Here is a 20,968-nt window from a genome sequence, read left to right on the forward strand (position 1 = left end):
TGCCCCCCTTCACAAAAATGGGGTCCATTTGTGTCTACTCCTGAGCAACTCCCACAGGTGCTGGGCTCTGTGGGAAGGGGATTGATGAAGACATCCCATTTAGGGCTGAAGTCTTTCACTCTCTGAACTTTGTCCATCTGTGTCTCTGTTTCCTCTCCTCTCTACTGCAAGAGGAAGCATCTCTGAAGAGGGCTGAGCAAAGCACTGGTCTGTGGATATAGCAGTTCTTGTTGTTTCTGTCATTTCACAGAATAATAGCAGTAGACATTTCCCTAGGGCCTATAGCCATCTAGTCTCAAACTTTAGTAATTTCAGGCATGGCTCGATCTCATAGAATGGACCTCAGATCCAATAAGAAAGTGATACATTCAAATTTGTGTCGCTATCTACCTTTTTCTTTTGAAACTCGGTTTCACTGAACCTGGAGCTCATTGATTAGATAAGGCTGGCGAGTCACTGAGCTGTACTCGATCTACCAGTGCATGCTCTGTCTGTCCCAGGCTGAGGTCATAGCAGTACCCTCTGGTGCTTTTCCTCTTTATCTGTCTAGCCCATGGAATTGAACAGAATCAATATTTTAAATTTTGGCTTATGAGGCTTTCCTTATTTCTTATTTAATATGTATTTCCCTTGAAAATAAGGATTCAGAACAGTTGTGACTGTTGCCATTTTTTCTCTGTATTTCAAAATAAAAATAGCGATGTTAACATTACTATAATCTTAGTAGCCATCATAGAAAAATAATTGTGCAGTGTGAGCAGTTTGATGGTTTAATATGTTTGCAAACTTGTGGCAGTAATTTCCTTTCTCATGATATTTTACCCTCTGCATATACAGCTGTGTATAAATTACATCTTATACCCTAGAAATCAGTGCACATGTATTAATCTACTATAAACGATCTTTTACATTTATAGTTCCACTTTTTCCCCCAAGACAGGATTTCTTTTCACAGCCCTGAACTTACTCTGTAGACTAGGTTGGCTTCAAACTCAGAGATCTACCTATATCTGTTTTTCTAGTACTGGGATTAAAGGCAAGCACCACCATACCTGACCAGTCCCACTCTAAGAAGTTTAAGACCCTTAATGCACTGCTCCCCTCCCTGTCCAGAGTAGGGCAGGGGTTCTGTGGCAATTTCTATAGAATTCAGTATAGAATATTCGGCTACCAAAAATGGGCTGTCACTCTCCGAGGAGAGACACTGCTTTCTTTCTGTGGCTTTTGTGTGACCCTGTCCAGATACACCAGCCTGGAGTGGGTTCCAGAATGTGTCTGTCCTTCCTGTGTGATGCTGCTCCCTCTGAGTTGCACAATGGCTCGCTTCCTCAGCCTGCTTGCTCAATTTTAGCAGGCATTTTTTAGTACCAGAGAATGGTCAAGTGTAAAATGGAGTTTATTCTGTCCTGAGAAGCCGGAGATGTTAACTTCATTTTCAGATACTTCAGAGTTTCCACAAGGCTGGCTCCATAGTGAAGGCGAAAGAGACCTCAGCTACTTTACATGTTGCAGTCCATCTGAGGTCCCAGTGGCAATGGCAGCCATCGGGACTTTCCCACATACTTGATTCAGTCAGTCACTGGATTATAAACTCTTTATATGCTTGGTCTGCCCTACTTGGGGCAGATGAAGTGCTTTGCTCAGTATTTTACAAGTAGAGCTGACCAAAACTTTTAGCCAGTCTGGGATGATGTTAAGTCCTGTCTCACTATGGAAGCCTTTACTGCTGTAACTCAGCTTGTGCTCGGGAGGAGCACTGGAGTGGGTGTGCGAGTGCCTGTGCTGTCTTCTCTGCTGTGGTTAATAGTAATCATCTCTTCTCCTCCCTCCCCTGCTGCCTCTGGCCTCCTCTCCCTGTTTATATTCAATTGTCCTGTAAACACTCCTACCCCACTTGTCTTTTAATTTTGTGACCTCTTGCCTCCTCTGTCTTCCCTCCTTGCTTGGCTTCCATGTTGCTAGTTTTTATGTTCGCGCGCTCATTATCACCCTTTTTTGTACTTCAAATCCCAGCAGCTGCCCAGCCAGGTCCCTGAGCACAGCCCTGTGGTATATGGGACTGTGGAGAGCGCTCATCTTGCTGCCAGCACCCCTGTCACTGCAGCTAGCGACCAGAAGCAAGGTTTGTGTCTGACTTGTTTCCTCCCTCTCTCTTTAGTCTCTTGTATAATGACATTGCTCTCCTGTCCCATCAGACACCTGAGGGTTCCGCAGACTGCTCTGTAGCAGATACAAGGCAGAAAGTGAGCTTGTAGGAAGGGAGGGGAAAGGAAGGAGAAAGGGTCTTACCTGCCTTGCTGTTGCTATCTATGTGTAAGTAAACACTTAGCTTGAGGAGAGGAATCAAAGCATATATCTCTATATATTGCTTTACAAGAGCAGCCCGGGTGTCTGTTTTCACCATTCCTTGGGGTGGTTGCTATTTGTCAGAGAGGATGACATGTTTCCTGGAAGCCTGAGGCCCCAGACCCTGTGAGAGAACGGTGAACTAGAGCTCTGGAAGCCGACGGTGCCTCAGCTGGGATTCCTGCTGGCCACCCACCTAGGCCTGCCTGTTTCTTCACTGCCCTGCCAGGGGCTTGAAAGTGAGACAGGGTCTCTTTTCCCTGACTACTGGATTTTGGCTTTGCCTTTGTGGAGCTTGTATCTAGTGCTTGCTCAGCAGGGAGCAGGAGCAGGAGGAGCAGGAACAGGAGCAGGAGCAGGAGCAGGAGCAGGAGGCTGTGCCCTTCTGCTGCTGGCTTTGCTCTCCAGCAAGTGGGAACCACTGTGTGCTCTTCAGGATCTCCATGCATCACGTCTTCTATACTATAGCTGGCTTTTGGGGGTGTTTGTTGAGGTTGGGGTTTTTATTGTTGTTTTGTTTTTCAAGACAGGATTTCTCTGTGCAGCCCTGGCTGTTATTGATGATTCTTGGAATGGTCCTTAAAATAGAAGTATTTTAACAAGTATTCTGAATTTTAGCATGATTTAATTGTTACATTTTTTTTACTTTTTCAAAGGGTTTTGTTTCACACAAATTAATTACATTCAAGCTTTTGAAAAGCTTGTTTGTTTATTTCTTGGTGGTTTTGTTTAAACAAAGTCTCATACTGTAGCTTAGGCTGGCCTGGAACTTGTTATGTAGTGTGAGCTGGCTTCTAACTCCTGAGCCTCCTGAGAGCTGAGAGTACAGAGGAACCTCCACGCCTCTGATTGCAGTTTCTTTGCAGGAGCAAAGAGGCAGTGAAATACAAGACCCTCCCTCCCCACTGAGTATTGGCAGTAACATTCAGACTTTCGTAAGATAATTGTAAACCAAAAGACAAAAACACTCTTACTTGGCCCACTTCTCAGGCCGTCACCTCTGCAGCAGTCAGACATGTAGAAGAGTCAGATGTGCTAAGTGCTGAGTAACAGGTACCAAAGCCATCAGCCTTGCAGAGGGTGTAGTAAGTTTGGGGGAAACTGCTTTCTTTTTCTTTTTTTAAAGATTTACTTATATGAGTACTCTGTGGCTGTCTTCAGACACACCAGAAGAGGGCATCAGACCCCATTACAGATGGTTGTGAGCCACTGTGTGGTTGATGGGAATTGAACTCAGGACCTCTGGAAAAGCAGTCAGTGCTCTTAACTGCTGAGCCATCTCTCCAGCCCAGGAAACTGCTTTTTGAAAGTGATTAAAAAACTTTCAAAAACAAAAGTTTGAAACTGGATCTGGTTTTGAAGCTGAGGTTGTTTGGGAACTCCGTTAAATACCCAAACCAATCTCAGATTTGTGACCCTCCTGCCTTTAGGGTTGTAGCTTGTGTGTCAACGTGCCTGGCAGAAACACATTTGAAGCAAACATTCTTGTATGATTTTACTCAGTGACGAATGGTCTTTAGTAGATTTTCCTTAAAATTTTAGTGCACTTGGGTGCAGATGTGACCCATTTGCACATGCTGAGCCTGTCTCTGCGTAAGGCTGGTGAGTACATTTTCATTGCACACTTACTTCTTCCACAGCTGGGCTCCATTATGAAAACATCCATAAAACCTAGAGAGTAAGAGTTCAGACCAGCCTAACAACATTATTTGAAGTTGTTTTAGAAAAAAGAGTGCTCAAATATGGAATATTTCTATTTTGACACTTTTAGGTCTGAATATATTTTCAGGAAGGGAAAGTGGAAAATTCTAGAATCCCCTTAGCTGTTTTCTTTTCTAAGAAGAAATTTGAATAATTCAGGCTGACATACAGATGTGAGTGGATTGGCAAATATTTTAGACTGTGTTGAAAGTACTATGTTTTAAGTATGTTTTATAGCGCTGATGGACAGCTCCTTGTGACTGAAGTAATCTTCACATAGATTATTTCCTTGGGTATTCTCACAGATTGCCTGTATGTGAAGTGGTTTACAGACTAGGCGGGATTTTGTTAGGTGTTCCTTTTTTGTGTTGAAGCATTGTCTCTTGAAGCCCAGGTTGGCCTCTCGCCTTATGTGTAGCTGAGGATGACTTTGAACTCATGATTTTCTGCTGTATCTCCTAGGTTCTTACATTAGAGATGTGTACCACCTTTCCCAACTCACGTGGTGCTGAGGATGGGAACCTGGGTGTTGTTTCTGCTGAGGAAGCTTTCTACCCACTGACATACCTCTGCCTCACAGGAGCTTCTGCAGCTGTATTCTACTAGTCGTTGTAATTCAAATGCTATTATCAAATGCTCTCTAGATAGGAGTTTATTTGCTTTGATTTTGATTATGCATGTTTCTTTATACTTGCTTTTCAGACATTAAATTCCTTTTAGGGTAAAGAAGTATAGAGGAAGACACTTACTTAAAAGACTTGTAAGCCAGGTGTTGTTACAAATACCTTTGGGCAGAACTTGTATGGAGTTCTAGGCCTGGAGCTGCTTAGGGGGACTCGACTGCTGTTGCTCTCCCAGATGGTGGTAGTCTGTGTTCTGCCCCGTTGGTTGCTTTTCTGTCTTGTCAATGGATCTGTCACTGTTGAGGTAACAGAGTGTCCTTCCTGCTTGAACTGTCTGATGGTTCACCCCTGAGCTGAGAAATGTGGGGTTTACAATCACTCTTGAGCCATTTGCTAGTTTGATAGCTTCTGGACCAGGCGGTGGTGACGCACGCCTTTAATCCCAGCACTTGGGAGGCAGAGGCTGGGGGATTTCTGAGTTCGAGACCAACCTGGTCTACAGAGTGAGTTCCAGGACAGCCAGGGCTATACAGAGAAACCCTGTCTCGAAAAACAAACAAAGAAACAACGATAGCTTCTGGACCAGAACATTAGTTCTTTTGTAAAACATGAACACAGTAGTCTGTCCTGGTGGTGGGGTAAGAAATGAAGGGAACAGTACAGGTGGGTATTAGCCCACCTTGTGCTAGGTACTTTATAAATGTCAACTGCATTATTAATCTGGTTTCTTAGAATCCCATTACATGAACAGATGTATGTACCATTTCCCATTTGTTTAGTGTTTTATGAAGATAAGAAATCACTCAGTGTTCATAAAGAGAGAACTATTAAATGCATGAGGGACTTGAGTTGGTGTTCACCTCTGACTGCAGAGAGTGCTATGGCTTTTCTGTTTCTTGAGAGAGAATTTAGCCAGTTTGGCATATTGCTACCAGGGTACAGGGCGCCAGTAGAGATGGACACGGCAGTCCCTCTAGTCAGTCTTGATACTTTTGGCAAAAGTTCCCTCTGTATTCAGAAATGGCATTCTATTGTACCCTGACCCAGCTGGAGTTCTGTTGACATTCAGGGCAGGATTGCCCCTCAGATAGAGGATGCTGCCATTCTTGGCTTCTTCCTATTAAATGGCCATGGTACCTGCTTGGTGGTCCCGAAACATATAGTCACAAGCATCTGTCTAGGCCACTGGTTGGTCATTCTTATAATTGTGGTACATTCATTGTAGAAACTGGATCAGCAAAGTGAAAGAAAAATGTGTGTCTTCAATACCCAGACACGTTGAAGTAAATCAGCCCTCTGCAGAGGAAGGAGCTTCTCCTAGGAGTAACTCTGGAAATAACCAAGTGGCACTATGTGCTGTGTGTGGCCTGTCCAGCAGCCCTGAAAGATGGGAGTTCTCAGAGCTGTGGAATAAATGGATATCTGTTAGACATGATCAACAAAGAGCACACATGTGTGTAATGAACGCATATGGTTCCCATATGGTTCACATATGGCATTTTCTTTCTGACCTGCCAGCTTCCTCTGAGAAATTTGGCATTGAGCATTTACTGCTCTTATGTATGAAAGGGCAGTCTTGTCGCTAGACACCTTAGCGACCTGCCTGGCACTTACAGTGACTTCTGAAGCTGTGAAGAGTTCACCTTAGCATGGTGATATACCCGTCTTTGCTCTGGGTGGCAGTATTCTTGTTCACAGAACTTCACATTGCTGTAATCTCCGTGGGTGCAGGCCACATTGAGAGGAGAGTCTCTCAGACTTGGCTGTCTTAGAGAACTGGATATTTAAGGAAGCCCAAGCTAGGGCATCAGGGAACTCCACCTCACAGTGATTCCCACATCATTTACCAGGAATCCAAGAACCCAGTTGATTAGCGTTCCTTTTTTCTTTATGGTTATCATTTTCGATTTTGTTCTTATTTTCTCTGTACACAGATTATATTTATATATAAACTTTATACATAGTATATCATACATATCTATAAAAATGTTTCCCACACAGAGCTATCCAGTGACTGGTTTGTTGGATCCTTAACATTGGTTCACTCTGAGGAAACCGATGGTTCTGTTTTCACACCGCTGGCTGCTGGTTTTGATAGAACCTTTTCGGACAAATGAAAGTTAATTTTGAAACTGCCTTTGATGTTAAAGTGCTTGGGGAGTTTCTAATCGTTTACTTTCTGATTATTGGTCTTTATACTGTTGTGCCTGGATAATAGTGCTCCTACTAGAAAAATCGTCGCAGGAAGCAAGGTTGAGAAGAGGCAGAAGCTGTTTTATCTTAAAAATGGTTGAGCTGAGCTAGGTGCGGTGGCCCATGCCTATGATCCCAGCATTCAGTTAGGCTGAGGCAAGGGGGCCATGAGCCCAGGGTGCGTAGTAAGGTGTATCGGAAGATCTAACATTAGCTTCTGTGAGGTCTTCTCTTGTTCTTCTGATATCACCATATGGTGAACTGATCCCCTGGCTTACTCCTGAGCAAGTGCCACATGTCAGTGTCCTGGAGACTAAGGCCTAAGTGTAACTAGAGAGCAACCAGGCCAGTGTCTTTGGAGTCTGTTATTTTGAGCTCTTTTCCTGCCCATGAGTATGGGTAAGTGATGTACAGATTTGGCCTAAGACATACTGTGTATTCTGTGATTCAAAATTATTCTTAAAATATTTTATTTCTTTTCCCCCAGAAGAAAAGCCAAAACCAGATCCAGTGTTCCAGTCTCCTTCGACAGTCCTTAGGCTTGTGCTTAGTGGGGAGAAGAAAGAACAAGCAGGCCATATGCCCGACACTGCTGCAGGAGAGCCCACCCCAGAACCTCTTCGGACTTCATCACCCACCACCCTTCCTCCACTTGCCCGGAGTTCAGTTCCTTCCCCCATGTCCGCTGCCCTTAGCAGCCAGCCACTGTTCACTGCTGAGGACAAGTGTGAACTTTCTTCCTCAAAAGAAGATGCACCTCCTCTAACCGGCCCCGTGGCTTGCACGGCAGCGTCAGGCCCTTCACTAACAGATGACAATGATATATGCAAGAAGCCCTGTAGTGTAGCACCTCATGATAGTCAGCTGATTTCTAGTACTATCCTAATTAATGAAATGAATGGAGTTGGTGAAAAATTACCAGCCAAGGAGAACACTGTGGACCTGTTGAGACAGGAAGTGCTGCCCCTGACTCTCGAATTGGAGATTCTGGAACATCCCCAGGAAGAAATGAAAATGGAGTGTACCCTGACTCCCATTGTCCCCTCCACGCTGCCTTCCTTCTCCCCAGCTCCTCCGACTCCCCCAGCTTCTCCTCCTTGTCCTCCTGTTGTCCTGTCTGGCACCATTCCCTGTTCTCCTGCTGTTGCCACTGCGGTCCAGAGAGTCACCGAAGAGGGAGAAAGCCTGAGAACTTGCCTTAGCAAGGATTCAAAGGAGATGCAGGACAAAGCAGAGACAGAATCAGATAGGCAAACAGAGGAGACTGCGGATCCCCAGAACTTACATTCAGGAAGGAGCCCTGCCCCAGGTAAGCTGCTCTGCCCTTAGTGGTTTCATGCTTGTTGCCTGTTAGGAAGAGGCAGTGGTGGAGTTATTTTTTAATTGGCTACTTTCCTTGACTTCCAGAAACATCGAATGAATGCTGAAATTCCTAGTCTGATTTCTTCAGTGGTGTGCTTGTTTTTTTAGTTCAGCCTGCAAAAGAGTTACTCCATTGTCTAAAATACACTAAATGCCTCCAAGGTATATGTCTCTATGATGTTGAGTTTTGTTTTGTTACTTTTGTTCTTTAAACTCATTTCCTCAGTGGTTTTTTTTCTGTTGCTTCAAAACTAGAATGGAAATCTGCTTGGCCTTTAGCTTTCAGCCCTGTTTTCTCAGGCTTCTAAAGCAGCCAACCCATGTGTAACTGAGTCCTGAATGAAGGACTGGTCAGGGAAACTGCATGGGGAGTATCACAGGTTACAGCTGCTCTCAGAGAACAAACCCCCTTTGGTGAGGTTCTTTAATGTCTCACCTTTTCCTTTAACAGTTTCACTTTAGGTTGGCAGTGACAGTGACACCTGTAATTCCAGCACTCCAGAGATAGAGGCAGGAGGGCTCAGTCACCTTTGAATTTGAGGCTGCTCTTTCTGCAAAGTGGCATCTGCGCTATAGGGGCTGTGTAGAGACAGACAGACAGACCCCTGTCCTGGTTAGACTGAAAAGAAAGTTTTATTTTCCTTTTTAAGTTTTTTTATGTAGTCACTTTTATCCTGAAACTTTTACAGCCTTCTCCAAGTCAGTCTGGTTTTTAGTAGATCATTTAGGATCTGATGGATCTGATGATTAGATTTTTTTTTTATCAATTAAAAAAAAATTTAAGATTACCTTGCGTGTGTGTGCGTGTGTGCGTGAGAGAGAGAGACAGAGACAGCGACAGAGACTACATACATGCTTGTGATGAGAAGACATGTCAGATCTCCTGAGGCTGGAATTACAGATGGTTCTGAGCTGCCACTGGGTGCTAGGAAGTGAAGCCCCTCTGCAAGGGCCGAGTCATCTCTCCAGCATGAGATTTTTATCCAATTTTAGTTCAGAGTTTCAACAGTTTTTTTTTTAAGGTTTTTATTTATTATATCTAAGTACACTGTAGCTGTCCTCAGACACTCCGTAAGAGGGCATTAGATCTCATTACAGATGGTTGTGAGCCACCATGTGGTTGCTGGGATTTGAACTCATGACCTTCAGAAGAGCAGTCAGTGTTCTTAACTGCTGAGCCATCTCACCACCCCAAGTTTCAACAGTTTTAACACCCAAGTTTACCTTGAGCTTACAGGTTTGATTCTGCAGAGAGCTGCCCAGAATACTTACACTACCTTGTCCAAGTTGGCCCAAGCCATTCTCTACACCTTGTCCTTTGCTGTATAGTTTGTCCTTGGCACATGTAGCTGGTGATTTGTTTACAAATGGGCATTCTCCCTGTTCCAGACAGGCTTGTATTTCAGTATTCATCACTTCCCAGGGCTGTAAAAGTCAGGTTGCCACTTGTTTTTTTCTCATAGTTTAGGATATACATAAACTTTATTTTTACTAAGTTTATCTTGGCAAATTGTGGGCACTCCCTCAGAAAAATCAGTGCTGTAAGGAAGAGCCTCGCCAAGCTTCTAATAGCTCAGGTCCCACTTGGATCTTCATGGGGTGCATCTCCCCGATGTTTGTGGCCATGCAAGTGTGAGCTACAGAAATGCTGGAGAGTTAGGTATACATCTGATGCAGATTTTGTGTTCAGAATAACCTTTCTGGCTGGGCGATGGTGGCGCACGCCTTTATAATCCCAGCACTTGGGAGGCAGAGGCAGGTGGATTTCTGAGTTTGAGGCCAGCCTGGTCTACAGAGTGAGTTCCAGGACAGCCAGGGCTACACAGAGAAACCCTGTCTCGAAAAACAAAAAAAAATACCCAAAAACCCAGAATAACCTTTCTTTGCCACAGACCCGTTCCTAACACACCTTCTTCTAGACAGCTTGCCAAATTGTCCCTGTCAAATGCCCTTCCTTCCTTCCCTTGCTGCCTTTACCTTGCACACAGTCTTGAGTACTGCTTCTGAGGTCCTGAGAATACACCTTCTTCCCTAACTAGTACAAGAAAATGCACAAACTCATTCTTGGTCCTGAATAGCAATTTCAAGAGAATTCAGTGTCACTTCATATCCTTCAGTTGTTTGTGGTGATACATGCTCGTAGTCCCCGAAGTCAGGAAGCTGACATAAGTAGGCAGCTACAAGTCAGAGCTCAGCCTGAGATATGAAGCAAGTTCTTGGTCAGCTAGGGCTACATATAGCAAGACCTTGCCTGCCTCAAAGAAAACAAAACAGAACCAAGGAATGGTGGTGAGGGATCGTCTCACAGAGACCACAATCTTCTTGGGCTGTTTTTACAGGAATTGAGTGTACATGTTGGAGGCATCTTGGCTGTATTCCAGGCTATTGTGGAGATCACTGGGTGGCTCAGGCTAGCCTCTAGCTCACAGAACTCTTCCTGGCTAGGATTGCAGAAGTGAGTCTCCTCACCTTTGAATGGGTCTTTTCAATCCAATCATTGCCATGGCAGCTGTCATCTGTCTGGACAATGGAGAGCGTGTCCATCAGCGTGCAGGCGGGCTTGTCATGAAGTTACAAGTTGTCTGGGAGTCTCCCAGTTCCTCTTTCAGTGTAAGTGCTCAGTACTTACATTGCAGTCCCCAGATCATTTTGTTGAATTTTCTATAAAGCCTTTTCTCAGGTGTCGCCCTTGCTGTGGAGACAGTTGTTGCACCTTCTTTTCCTCATGTAGGTAGGGTCAGTGGGTATAATTTGTATGTGCTAAGATGTACGCTTCCGACAACCATGTAACGCTATAGTCTTGTATATTACCCACTGCCACTCCACCCTTACTCTGGGTTTCCTCAGGTTTTCTGGATGGTTCTCTGACCTCCCGCTCTCTTCAAATGTCTCAGGTGTTAACCTACACAAATGAATGGACTTTGAGTCCAGAAGCCTGTTGTTGATCGTTCATGATGAAAAACCCATGGTGAAGGGCCTTAGGTAGGCTTACATAGCTTTGACAAACACCACAAGCAACTTGCAACTTGAGGTAGTGTTTATCTCATCTTGCAGTTTGTAGTCCATTATCCAGGGAAGTCAAGGCAAGACATAAGGAGGCAGGATCATAGAAGAGAGCTGCCTACTGACTTCCTCCTGGCTTGCTCAGTTTTTTGTTTTGTTTTGTGTTTTGTTTGTTTTTCTCTCTCATATACTCTAAGACCAACTTGCCAGGAATAAATGTCACTACCAGGCTCTTCTGTATCAGTCTGGCCAAGAAACTGCCCTGCAGGCTTCCCCACGGGCTAATTGAGAGAAACATTTTCTCAGTTATGGTTGCCTCTTCCCAAAAGCCTAGCTTGTATCAGGTTGACATAAAACGAGCCCGCACATGAAGTTAGACCTGTGGTGTCATATATTTGCTATGTGTCTAAATATAGCTTCTCATATAGTTGACTAAACCCAAGGAGGAAGTTATGAAGAGAAGACACAGAGCTGTTTGCAGGTCTGTGCCGTGAGTTTCAATTATTCAAATAGGATTCTTTTTATAGCCTGTGTAACTTCTCAGTGTGTGTCTGCAGAGGAGTCTGTCATAGTTTAGTAGTACTGTCTTTCCCTTATATTAAGGACCTCATTTTTTTCTTCTTCTTGATTTTTGTATAAAATAAAACTGGAGCTGGAGAAATGGCTCAGTGTAAAAGCACTGGCTGCTCTTCCAGAGGTTCTGAGTTCAGTTCCCAGCACCCACAAGGTGGTTAACATCTGGTAATGGGATCTGATGCCCTTTTCTGGCATGCAGGTGTACATGCAGATAGATCACTCATACATTAAGTCTTTTTGAAAAAGTGAAGTTGATTCCTTTCAGGGGGAAAAAATTGGAAACGAGCATTGAGACTGTCACATTTTGCAGCCCTGCCTAGCTTGGTCTACTGTTCTGTAGACCAGGCTGGCCTTGAACTCAGAGATCTTCCTGCCTCTGCCTCCCAAGTGCTGGATTAAAGCTGTGTACCACGAGGAGCAAGACTGGCTCCTGAGAAATGTTAATCTGGCATAGAGAAGTGGGCATTTTTAGAACAGTCCCTATGGGGTTGTGACCCCACAGCACCACAGTAAACATGAGGCTGACATCTGCTGTACTTTCGACAGTGTACTGTTACACCGTGAACTGTTTATTTAGACCTCAAACAATGGCCCTATGGATAACCCTTGGAAACATGCCAGATGGAAACGTCGAGAACAAAGTGCAGCGTTGTTAGTGTTGGGAAAGCACACAGTGCAGGTGGAACTCTGGTGTGGAGTGGAGGTTCTGTTCTGAAGGTAGTGATATTTTCAAATACTGTGACTGCGGTACACACGCTGCTGTACAGTTTACTCCTAAAGGATGATATGGTGGCATGGGTCTGTTTAGGGGAACTGTAGCTTGGCAGTTTAGCATTAGGTTGCTGGAGAAACACCATGATTGACTGACTGAGTACCCAAACCCTACAGTTCCCTCACATTGTGTTTCTAAACCGTTCTCACTGGTACTAGTGCCACCTCCCCTCAGGCTGAGAGCCTTTTCTTTCTTTCTTTTCTTTTTTGTTTTGAGAGCCTTTTTTTTTTTTTCTCCCAAGATTGGGTACACTGTCGCTGTCTTCAGACACACCAGAAGAGGGCATCGAATCCCATTACAGATGATTTTGAGCCACAGTGTGGTTGCTGGGAATTGAACTGAGAACCTCTGGAAGAGCAGTCAGTGCTCTTACCGCTGATCTGTCATCTCTCCAGACCCCACAAGAGCCTTTTTTTGAAGTAGTTGTTGATTACCCTTAAAGCCATCAGCAAGCAAATGACATGAGGATGGGGCAGGCAGACAACAGTCCTCTTGTTCCTCCCCCACCAGAGGTGTATGTTTGGAGAAGTGCTGAGTGTCCCTTCCTTGTGACCCAGTCCTTGTGTGCTATACTGCCTTTGTTGAGCTATCCTTTCTACCCCCTTGAGCTCCTCCTTACCCAGTTCCCCATTCTGTCTTACATGAATGCATCTGTTCATGATGTATGGATTCAATATGTCTTCTTGACAGTATGTTATATCTCAGGAACTGAGAACCTGTGTCCAAACTTTTTCTCCTCCCCTTCCTTTTCCTTCTTTTTTTGTTTGTTTGTTTGTTTTTGGTTTGTTTTGTTTTTTCAAGACAGGGTTTCTTTGTGTAGTCCTGGCTGTCCTGGAACTCACTCTGTAGACCAGGCTGGCCTCGAACTCAGAAATCCGCCTGCCTCTGCCTCCCAAGTGCTGGGCTTAAAGGCGTGCGCCACCACCACCTGGCCTCCTTCTGACTTCTTGAAACAAACTTTCAGTATACATTTTCTAGGAAAATCTTCCATATAAAAATGTTGCTTCTTGATGTGTCTGTTGTGGTTTGGATAGGTATGACCTCCATAGATTCCTGTGCTTGGCTCGTGCCGAGTAGCACTAGTAGGAGGTGTGGCCATGTTGGAGTAGCTGTGTCACTGTGGAGGTGGACATTAAGACCCTCTTCCTAGCTGCCTGGAAGACAGTTTTCCACTAGCAGCCTTCAGATGAGGATGCAGAACTCTTGGCTTCTCCAGCCCCATGTCTGTCTGTGTGGTACCATGCTGATAATGAACTAAACCTCTGAGAGTGTAAGCCAGCCCCAGTGAAAGGTTTGAGCATGCTGTCTCTTCACGACCGTGGAACCCCTAGTTGAGATTGCAGACAGTAATTCCCAGGTTCCCAGGCTGACCTTGATGTGCTCCCCCATTTGTTCTGCCCTAGGTATGATTTTGCTGGTCTCTGGTCTCTGTAGCCGCTTCATTACATTCCTTTATTGTTGTCTTAATGTTGTCTGTCAGCCTGCACCAAGTTAACTTGTTCTAAATTTAAGAAAGTTGTATCACTTGACACTTATGAACCTGAAACACCACTGTATCAGTTCAGCATGTCTCCCTCTGTGAAGCCGATAGGTGGGTAGTTTAGCACTGCAGTTCATTTTTCCTTACTGTTTCAAAGTTCCGCTTTTCGTTTGGTAGTTTTTGTTTTCAGTCTTTTGAGACCAGGACTAAAGGCATGTGCCACCATGCCTTACTACTTTTGTTATTAATATTACATTTTATTTTATAGTTTGTGCTAAGGCTGGCATTGAACTTGCTGTCTGTAATGGCCATTCTTGGTTGTCAGTTTGACTATATCTGGAATGAAGTACAATCTAGATCTTGGCATGGAGATCTTGAGGCATAGTGGCCATGAGAAGTTTAGGCCCCGGCAAGGTAGTACAAGGTTTGTTTGTTTTTTTAATTAAGATTTATGTATTTTATATATGCAAGTACACTATCGCTGTCTTCAGATACACCAGAAGGGAGCATCGGATCCTATTACAGATGGTTGTCAGCCACTATGTGGTTGCTGGAAATGGAACTCAGGAAGTCCAGGAGAGCTGTCAGTGTTCTTAACTTTTGAGCCATCTCTCCAGCCCAGGAGGCTAAGGCAAGGAGATCTGTGAGTTCAAGGTCATCCTGGGACAAAACAAGTCCCAGATCTAGGTGTAGTAGCACATACCTTTAATCTGGGCCACACCTTCTGCTGGAGACTATGTAAGGATGTTGGAAGAAGGCAGATTCAATCTTTGCCTGCTTTTACATGCCACCACATCTGTTAGAACCTATTTCTACAGAAGACCAGTTTAAACTAGTCTCGTGGGACTGAGCAACCACTGGATCTTGGACTTCCCATTCACAGCTGACCATTGTTGGGTTAATTGGATTACAGACTATAAGTCATCACAATAAATCCCCTCAATATAGACATTCTCTAAGTCCTGTGACTCTAGAGAATCCTAGTACACTGTCCCTTGTGATGTGATCACAGGTGAGCCTCGCACATCGTTTGTAAATATTTCTTGCTCTAAGCAAACGGTTGTGTTGTATTAAGTCCATCTACTTTGGTGGTAGTAGATTGACTTCTCACTACAGGATCTTGTTGCCCATTCTTTTGGAAGGCCAGTCTAGCTTCAGACAAGAGATCCACCTGCCTCTGTGTCTTGAGTACTGAGATTAAAGGTGTGCGCCACCATCTCCTGGCCTCACTGCTCATTCTGAATTAAGGTATCCTTGAACTCCCTTTATAGCCCACACATGACCCTCCTGCCTCAGCCTCTCTAGTGTTGGTATTATGGGCATTTCCTACAATGCAAGTACTTTGTTAATGGCTCATAACAAATCCAATGTGTTACAGGGACAAACAATACTTTTAATCTATTTTTGAAGCACTGTGGTCCTGTCAGCCCTCACACAACCCCACCACCGTAGAGAAATGAGACTTCATGATAGCCTCGTGCTTAGTTGGAGGCAGAACCAGACTTTATACTCACCTTCTGGCCTGCTTCTAGCCCTCCCTGGCTCCCCTGGAGCTCGATCTGTAGTCCAGGGTGGCCTAGAATGCTGCCTATCTCTGCCTCCTGAGTGCTGGGATTGAAGGCATGCACCATTATTGCCTTTCTCAGCCTGCTTCTTAAATTACAAATTGGAAAACTAGACTTCTATCAGCAAAATTTGAAATTCCTAGGGGATTTGTGAGAGTAACAAAGATGCAAGGCAGGGTGAGAGGTTGGTGGAGAGAGGGAGCGAGATGGAAACACATGACAGACAGACAGGAACCTCTAGCTTATGCTAATACGCCTTGTCAGTCTTGGTTATTTTGAATTCTTTCAGAGGCAGAGGCAGTTCAAGGCCTACATAGTGGGTTCCAGAACAGCCAGAGCTGTATAGTGAGACCCTGTCTCAAAATGGCCAATGCCCCCCCCCCAAAAAAAAATGTAACAAAAAAAAAAACAGTTAAAAAACATGTCAGGAGTTAAAAGTCAGTTGTTTCACGTGAAGTCAGATGGGATTTCAGAGCAGGCTCTGTGTCAGCCCTGAATACCCAGTTCCCATTGGTTCCCCACCCACATGTGTAGTGTGCATACTACTTAGCACACCCGTTAAAGCAGGCCCGTCAGTGGGTGGTGGTGCTCAGGGTTTCCTGAGACAATGCCACCTAGCAGCCGTTACCCCTGTGACATGACAGCAGTCACTGCTCCAGAACGGCTGTGTTTGAATTGTCCTTAACGTTGAACTTGCTGTGCCTGTGAAGGTGGTCTTGAGTTACAGTCCCGCAGCCTGTACTTTGTTGGCCCCAGGAGAAGGGGTGGCTTTCCATCTGGGTTTCCGAATTCACAGTACCCATCTCACTCAGAGATGGAGAGCATGGTAGAGGAAAGCTGCTTTTGTGCTGCAATCTTCTCTGAGTTACGAGCCAGAACTGTAGAAATCCGTGCTTCTGCTTCTGTACCACATTTACCTTGAAGTAAACCGCAGTCAATATGAGGGTGAAGGGGGAACTGCGGGGGCTTGTTAAATGCAAGCGTGCCTGAGCAGCTGCTTGGCTGACTGGGAGAACATGCTCTTGGGCTCGCTGCAGGGAACTGCATTCTCACTGAGGGCAGGCTTGCCTGCTGGCTTGCTATTCCAGTTCATCTCCCCATGACATGACATGCATGCTGTGAGCCAACAGACAAACACTACTCACACTGTTCTCCTGTGTGCGTTCTATATCCCACCTTCTACCAGTAAGAAAGGTGAAGAGATGGAAGTGGAGCTGGAATTCAGAGGAAGGAGCACAGGGACCGAGCAGTGTTGTGAAGTGTGGGGGCAATCAGGCTTATGTAGTTAAGTCTGGCCTTTACCTCCAGAACTATACTCTGTGTAGTAAATGTCCTAGATTACATAGGGATAAAGTCTCAATCCTTCTGCCCTTAGATGGACTTTTGATCTTTCCTGGAATTTCAGTAAGCACCTGCTGTTGTCTAGGGTACTATATTACATTTGCTCAATAAGATCAAACCCTTTCCCTTTCCACAGAAAGACTTCAACTCACAGCATACTTAACCTTGCTTGTAAGCTTTTTATACAATAGCAAGGACATAATGAAACGTGTGAAACATTTTTGATACAATACAGCAGGAAATGGACCTGATGCTGACCCAAAAATAGAAGCTAAATTTTCAGCCGTTGTGCCTCAGCAGAGAAATTATGTATCTTGCAGCAGGATCTTAAGTGGAACAGCCTAATGGTTTCACTGTCATGGAAGTACTGCCTGTTTAGGACTACGGGAGTCTTATGAGAGAGTACAGTCAGCTGAAATTGTTACTTAGAATAGTCCAGAATGGAAAGCAGAATGTAGGTCAAGAGACTTTAGTATTAGCCATAGCAAATGGCCTGAGGATGGAGGTAAATAAGGACTTCTGGTAAAATTCTTATGGTGTGGTGGTGACAGTGTCAGGAGAACCAGCTACTCATACTGGAGTCGTGTCTGTGATGCCTGGTGCCTAATCTGCCTGCGGTGGCAGTCCCATGCCTCATCATAGTGGTGTGCCAAACAGTATTCTCTGGGCACACTCAGATTCTAAGATCAGCTTCTGGAAAGTGGTCATGGGGTTGTGAGTCCATGAACTTCTTATTCTAGACCACAATTACATTAACCTTTTTGGCCTTTCTCTATATTTGCTTTATAAATAAATTGTCCTAAACAAACAAGTTTTTGTTTTTGTTTTTTTTTTCGAGACAGGGTTTCTCTGTGGAGCCCTGGCTGTCCTGGAACTCACTCTGTAGACCAGGCTGGCCTCGAACTCAGAAATCCGCCTGCCTCTGCCTCCCAAGTGCTGGGATTAAAGGTGTGCGCCACTACTGCCCGGCTACAAACCAGTTTTTAATCAAAGGAAAATTAGGTTCTCTTTATAAATTTCTCTCTGTAAATCAGTATATTTGAAATTTCTTATAGAGTAATGATTTTCCTGCAAAGCTTAAACTGCCCAATACATTCTTCACATTTTCCAGTTCCCTCAAAGGTCAATCACACACATTTTCATCACCGCATCTGTTACAGAAACCAGATGATCCAGAAGCCCGTTTCCAGGGACAGCAGGAAGGTGAGCTGTTTAGCATGCATGTTAACATGGCAGCTGTGACCAACAGCACAGGGCTGGTACTGTCTGGATTCCCGGATGCTGGAGCAGCACTCCAGGGAGCAAGCAAGAGCCATGCCACAGAACACCTGCTCTGTCATCGAATCCTTAAGTGCAGGTCAGAGCTTCAAGGCTAAATGGAGGGAAAGGAAACCTGAGACAGATCTCCGTGTTTGGTCAGAGCAGATAGAGAGTAAAATAAGAACCTGATGACTTCTGCAGTAAGACTTGTAAATGACTCAGAAAGACTTGTTTGCTTAGAATTCAGTTATCATTACAAAATATCTTAATTCAAAGACAATAATTTTGCAAAGGGTGGTGAAATGGCTCAGCAGGTAAAGGGGCTTGCAGCGTGAGCTGGCAGCCTTAGTTGACCCCCAGCACCCACATAAAGGTGCTAAGAGAGAGTCACAAGACTTTTCACCTCTGCATACATACATTCACGTACACACACAATAATAAATCATTTAAAATGACTTGTAAAAGTTACCGACTTTTCATTCTTGGAAATGGCTACCACATTTCTGTGGGCAAACCTCAGGGAGCCCACATCTGTTGGCTGTCTGTGACACATGCCTGCTTGCCCACCCTGATGTAGTTGCTTTGTCTTTTTCTTTTCTGTGGACCTTAATAGCAAGCTGTCTATTCATTAACAAAAGTTAGGGAAAATGCACTTGGTTTTTTTTGTTTGTTTGTTTGTTTGTTTTTTCCCCGTTTTGAACCAGGTATCTCATATATAGCTCTGATTGGCCTGGAACTTGCAATGTAAAGCAAGCCTAGCTTTGAGCTCATGGAGATCCACCTGTCGCTGCCTCCCAGTGCTGAGATTAACAGGGTGCACCATCAGCTATTAAATATTGTTCTTGTAATCGGGGGCCTACTTGAAAGTTAATTCATAGGGATTTTCCTAGTTTATCAAAATGTTATATACTCTTGGTCAAACGCCCGCTCTATTTTAATCCTGGTAAGACAGTTATTTCCAGAAGGCTAGCGGAATCTATCTCCATACCCCATAGCATTCCCATTGTGCTGTGAAACAGACCCCCCGGTGGGAGCAGAAATGAACCTTCTGGCGGGCTTCTCTAAGTCTGTAACTAAAACAGAATAGTAGCTCACCTACCCAGCTATCTCCTGTGTGGTGCGGGCTTCTGGTCTTCTGTGCAGATCTCTGCATGACCTGAGCTGTCTTTGGACTTGTTCTCCTCAGCCTTCTAAATGCTGCTATAGCCACCCCTGAGTTTCCCAATTACACCTTTGATCCCAGCACTCAAGACGGAGAGGCAGGTGGCCAACCTGGTCTACAGAGTGAGTTCTAGGATATCAACAGTTACACAAAAATCCCCAAACAAACAGAAGATTAATTACCTACCCAGAACTACTACTAGATGAAAAGAAATGCAAATCAAGACAAGAATCAGTAGGGGAGATAGTTAACTGACATACTCCATAAGGGAAATAAATAACATATTTCATAGTCATATAAGTAGGAAAAGATTACTGGGGGTGGAGGGAGGAGATACCTCTTTGTAGCCTTGACTCCTGGAACTTATGCTGGCCTCTAGCTCACAAACCCACCTTTCTTTGTCTCCAGAGTGCTGACATTTGTCACCATGCCTAGCCCCCTCACTTTCTGATATTTTTAGTCAATAATTTAATAAATACATTCTTGACACTTGCAAGAATAGAAGTGTAAAAAGTCTTATGTAAGAATGTAAGCTTAACTTTTGGGGAGCTAAATAGGACAATATTTAATAAAATGAATACATGAAAGGGATGAGGTGTGTTTAATTTTGTTGGTGTGTTTCAGGAGTAACATTGGAGTGTTCAGAGGCCAGAAGCTAGACCTAGAGTTGCAGGCATTTGTGGGATTCTGTGCTCCATTCTGCGGGTTTGTGAGAGCAGGTGCTCTAACTTCAGGGCCATAGCTCCAGCCCCAGGAAGAATTTCCTTAACAAGTGAGCTGAAGGGCAGTGTCTTGCCAGCTAGTCTGTGCAGTGTACAGGTGTATAAATGTGCCTGTCTGCTTTGATGAGCCGTAGGACTCTATGGTTGGGAAAGTAGTTACACCCAAGTCTGCTGCACTGCATCAGTTCGTTGAGATGGGCATTAGTTAGTTACAGTTGTTTATTCTAGTTGACATTTGTGTCTTGGAACTCATTACTTGGTGCACAGACTTTTTCTTTTCATAAAAAGGAATGCTGTGTACATGCCAGTGTTTTTGTGTTGTTGTTGTTTTTTAATTTTTATAAAGCATCTAATGTCTGAGCATGCTGTTAGCGTGCATGGGTGCAGTGTTTCACTATCACAGCAAATTGCTCAACACGGGAATATACAACTACACATTATTCATTTTCTCAGCAGTCTCCTCTTGTGATATCAGCAGTCTACTGCCCAGATCATGGACATACTTATTACCTCAGGGGTTTCCTCTTGGGGCCTGAGAAGTGCCTGCTGCTTTTTCAGAAAATCCGAGTTTGGATCCCAAACAAGAAAGAAGCCAGGCATCCCACAAATGCCTGTAACTCCAGCTCCAGGGGACCAAGCCATGCCTTCTGTTCTCTGCAGGCAACTGCACACTCGTGGCACACACACATATGCACAGAAATAACAATGTTGTTTACTGTTAATAAATCCTTACTGCTGGTTTACAGTCATCTAAGCCTCACCCCGGCTCTCTTGCTTCTTGGCGGCCAGGCCCTAATCACAGCTCTTTCAGTTCTCCTGCCTCCTCTGCTTAAAAGGCTTGCCCTCCCTCCCTCCCTCCCTC

At 44.5% G+C, this 20,968-nt stretch overlaps 1 protein-coding gene across 17 annotated transcripts in view; it reads left to right on the forward strand.

The window, feature by feature from the left end:
- The window catches only part of Eif4g3 (eukaryotic translation initiation factor 4 gamma 3), a 221,703-nt gene that overhangs the window by 126,887 nt on the left and 73,848 nt on the right, over positions 1 to 20,968 (forward strand). For 13 of the 17 annotated variants that reach the window (XM_028759686.1, XM_028759683.1, XM_028759672.1 and 10 more), the window contains 2 exons: positions 2,014 to 2,122; positions 7,351 to 8,172. In XM_028759686.1, coding sequence (XP_028615519.1) covers positions 2,014 to 2,122; positions 7,351 to 8,172 — 931 coding nt within the window. The remainder of the gene's footprint in view (positions 1 to 2,013; positions 2,123 to 7,350; positions 8,173 to 20,968) is intronic. The other 4 variants (XM_028759674.1, XM_028759678.1, XM_028759689.1 and 1 more) reach the window with 2 other exon arrangements.

This window comes from Grammomys surdaster, unplaced genomic scaffold, assembly GCF_004785775.1.
Source record: "Grammomys surdaster isolate TR1022 unplaced genomic scaffold, NIH_TR_1.0 126313, whole genome shotgun sequence".
Classification (NCBI taxonomy): Eukaryota; Metazoa; Chordata; class Mammalia; order Rodentia; family Muridae; genus Grammomys; species Grammomys surdaster.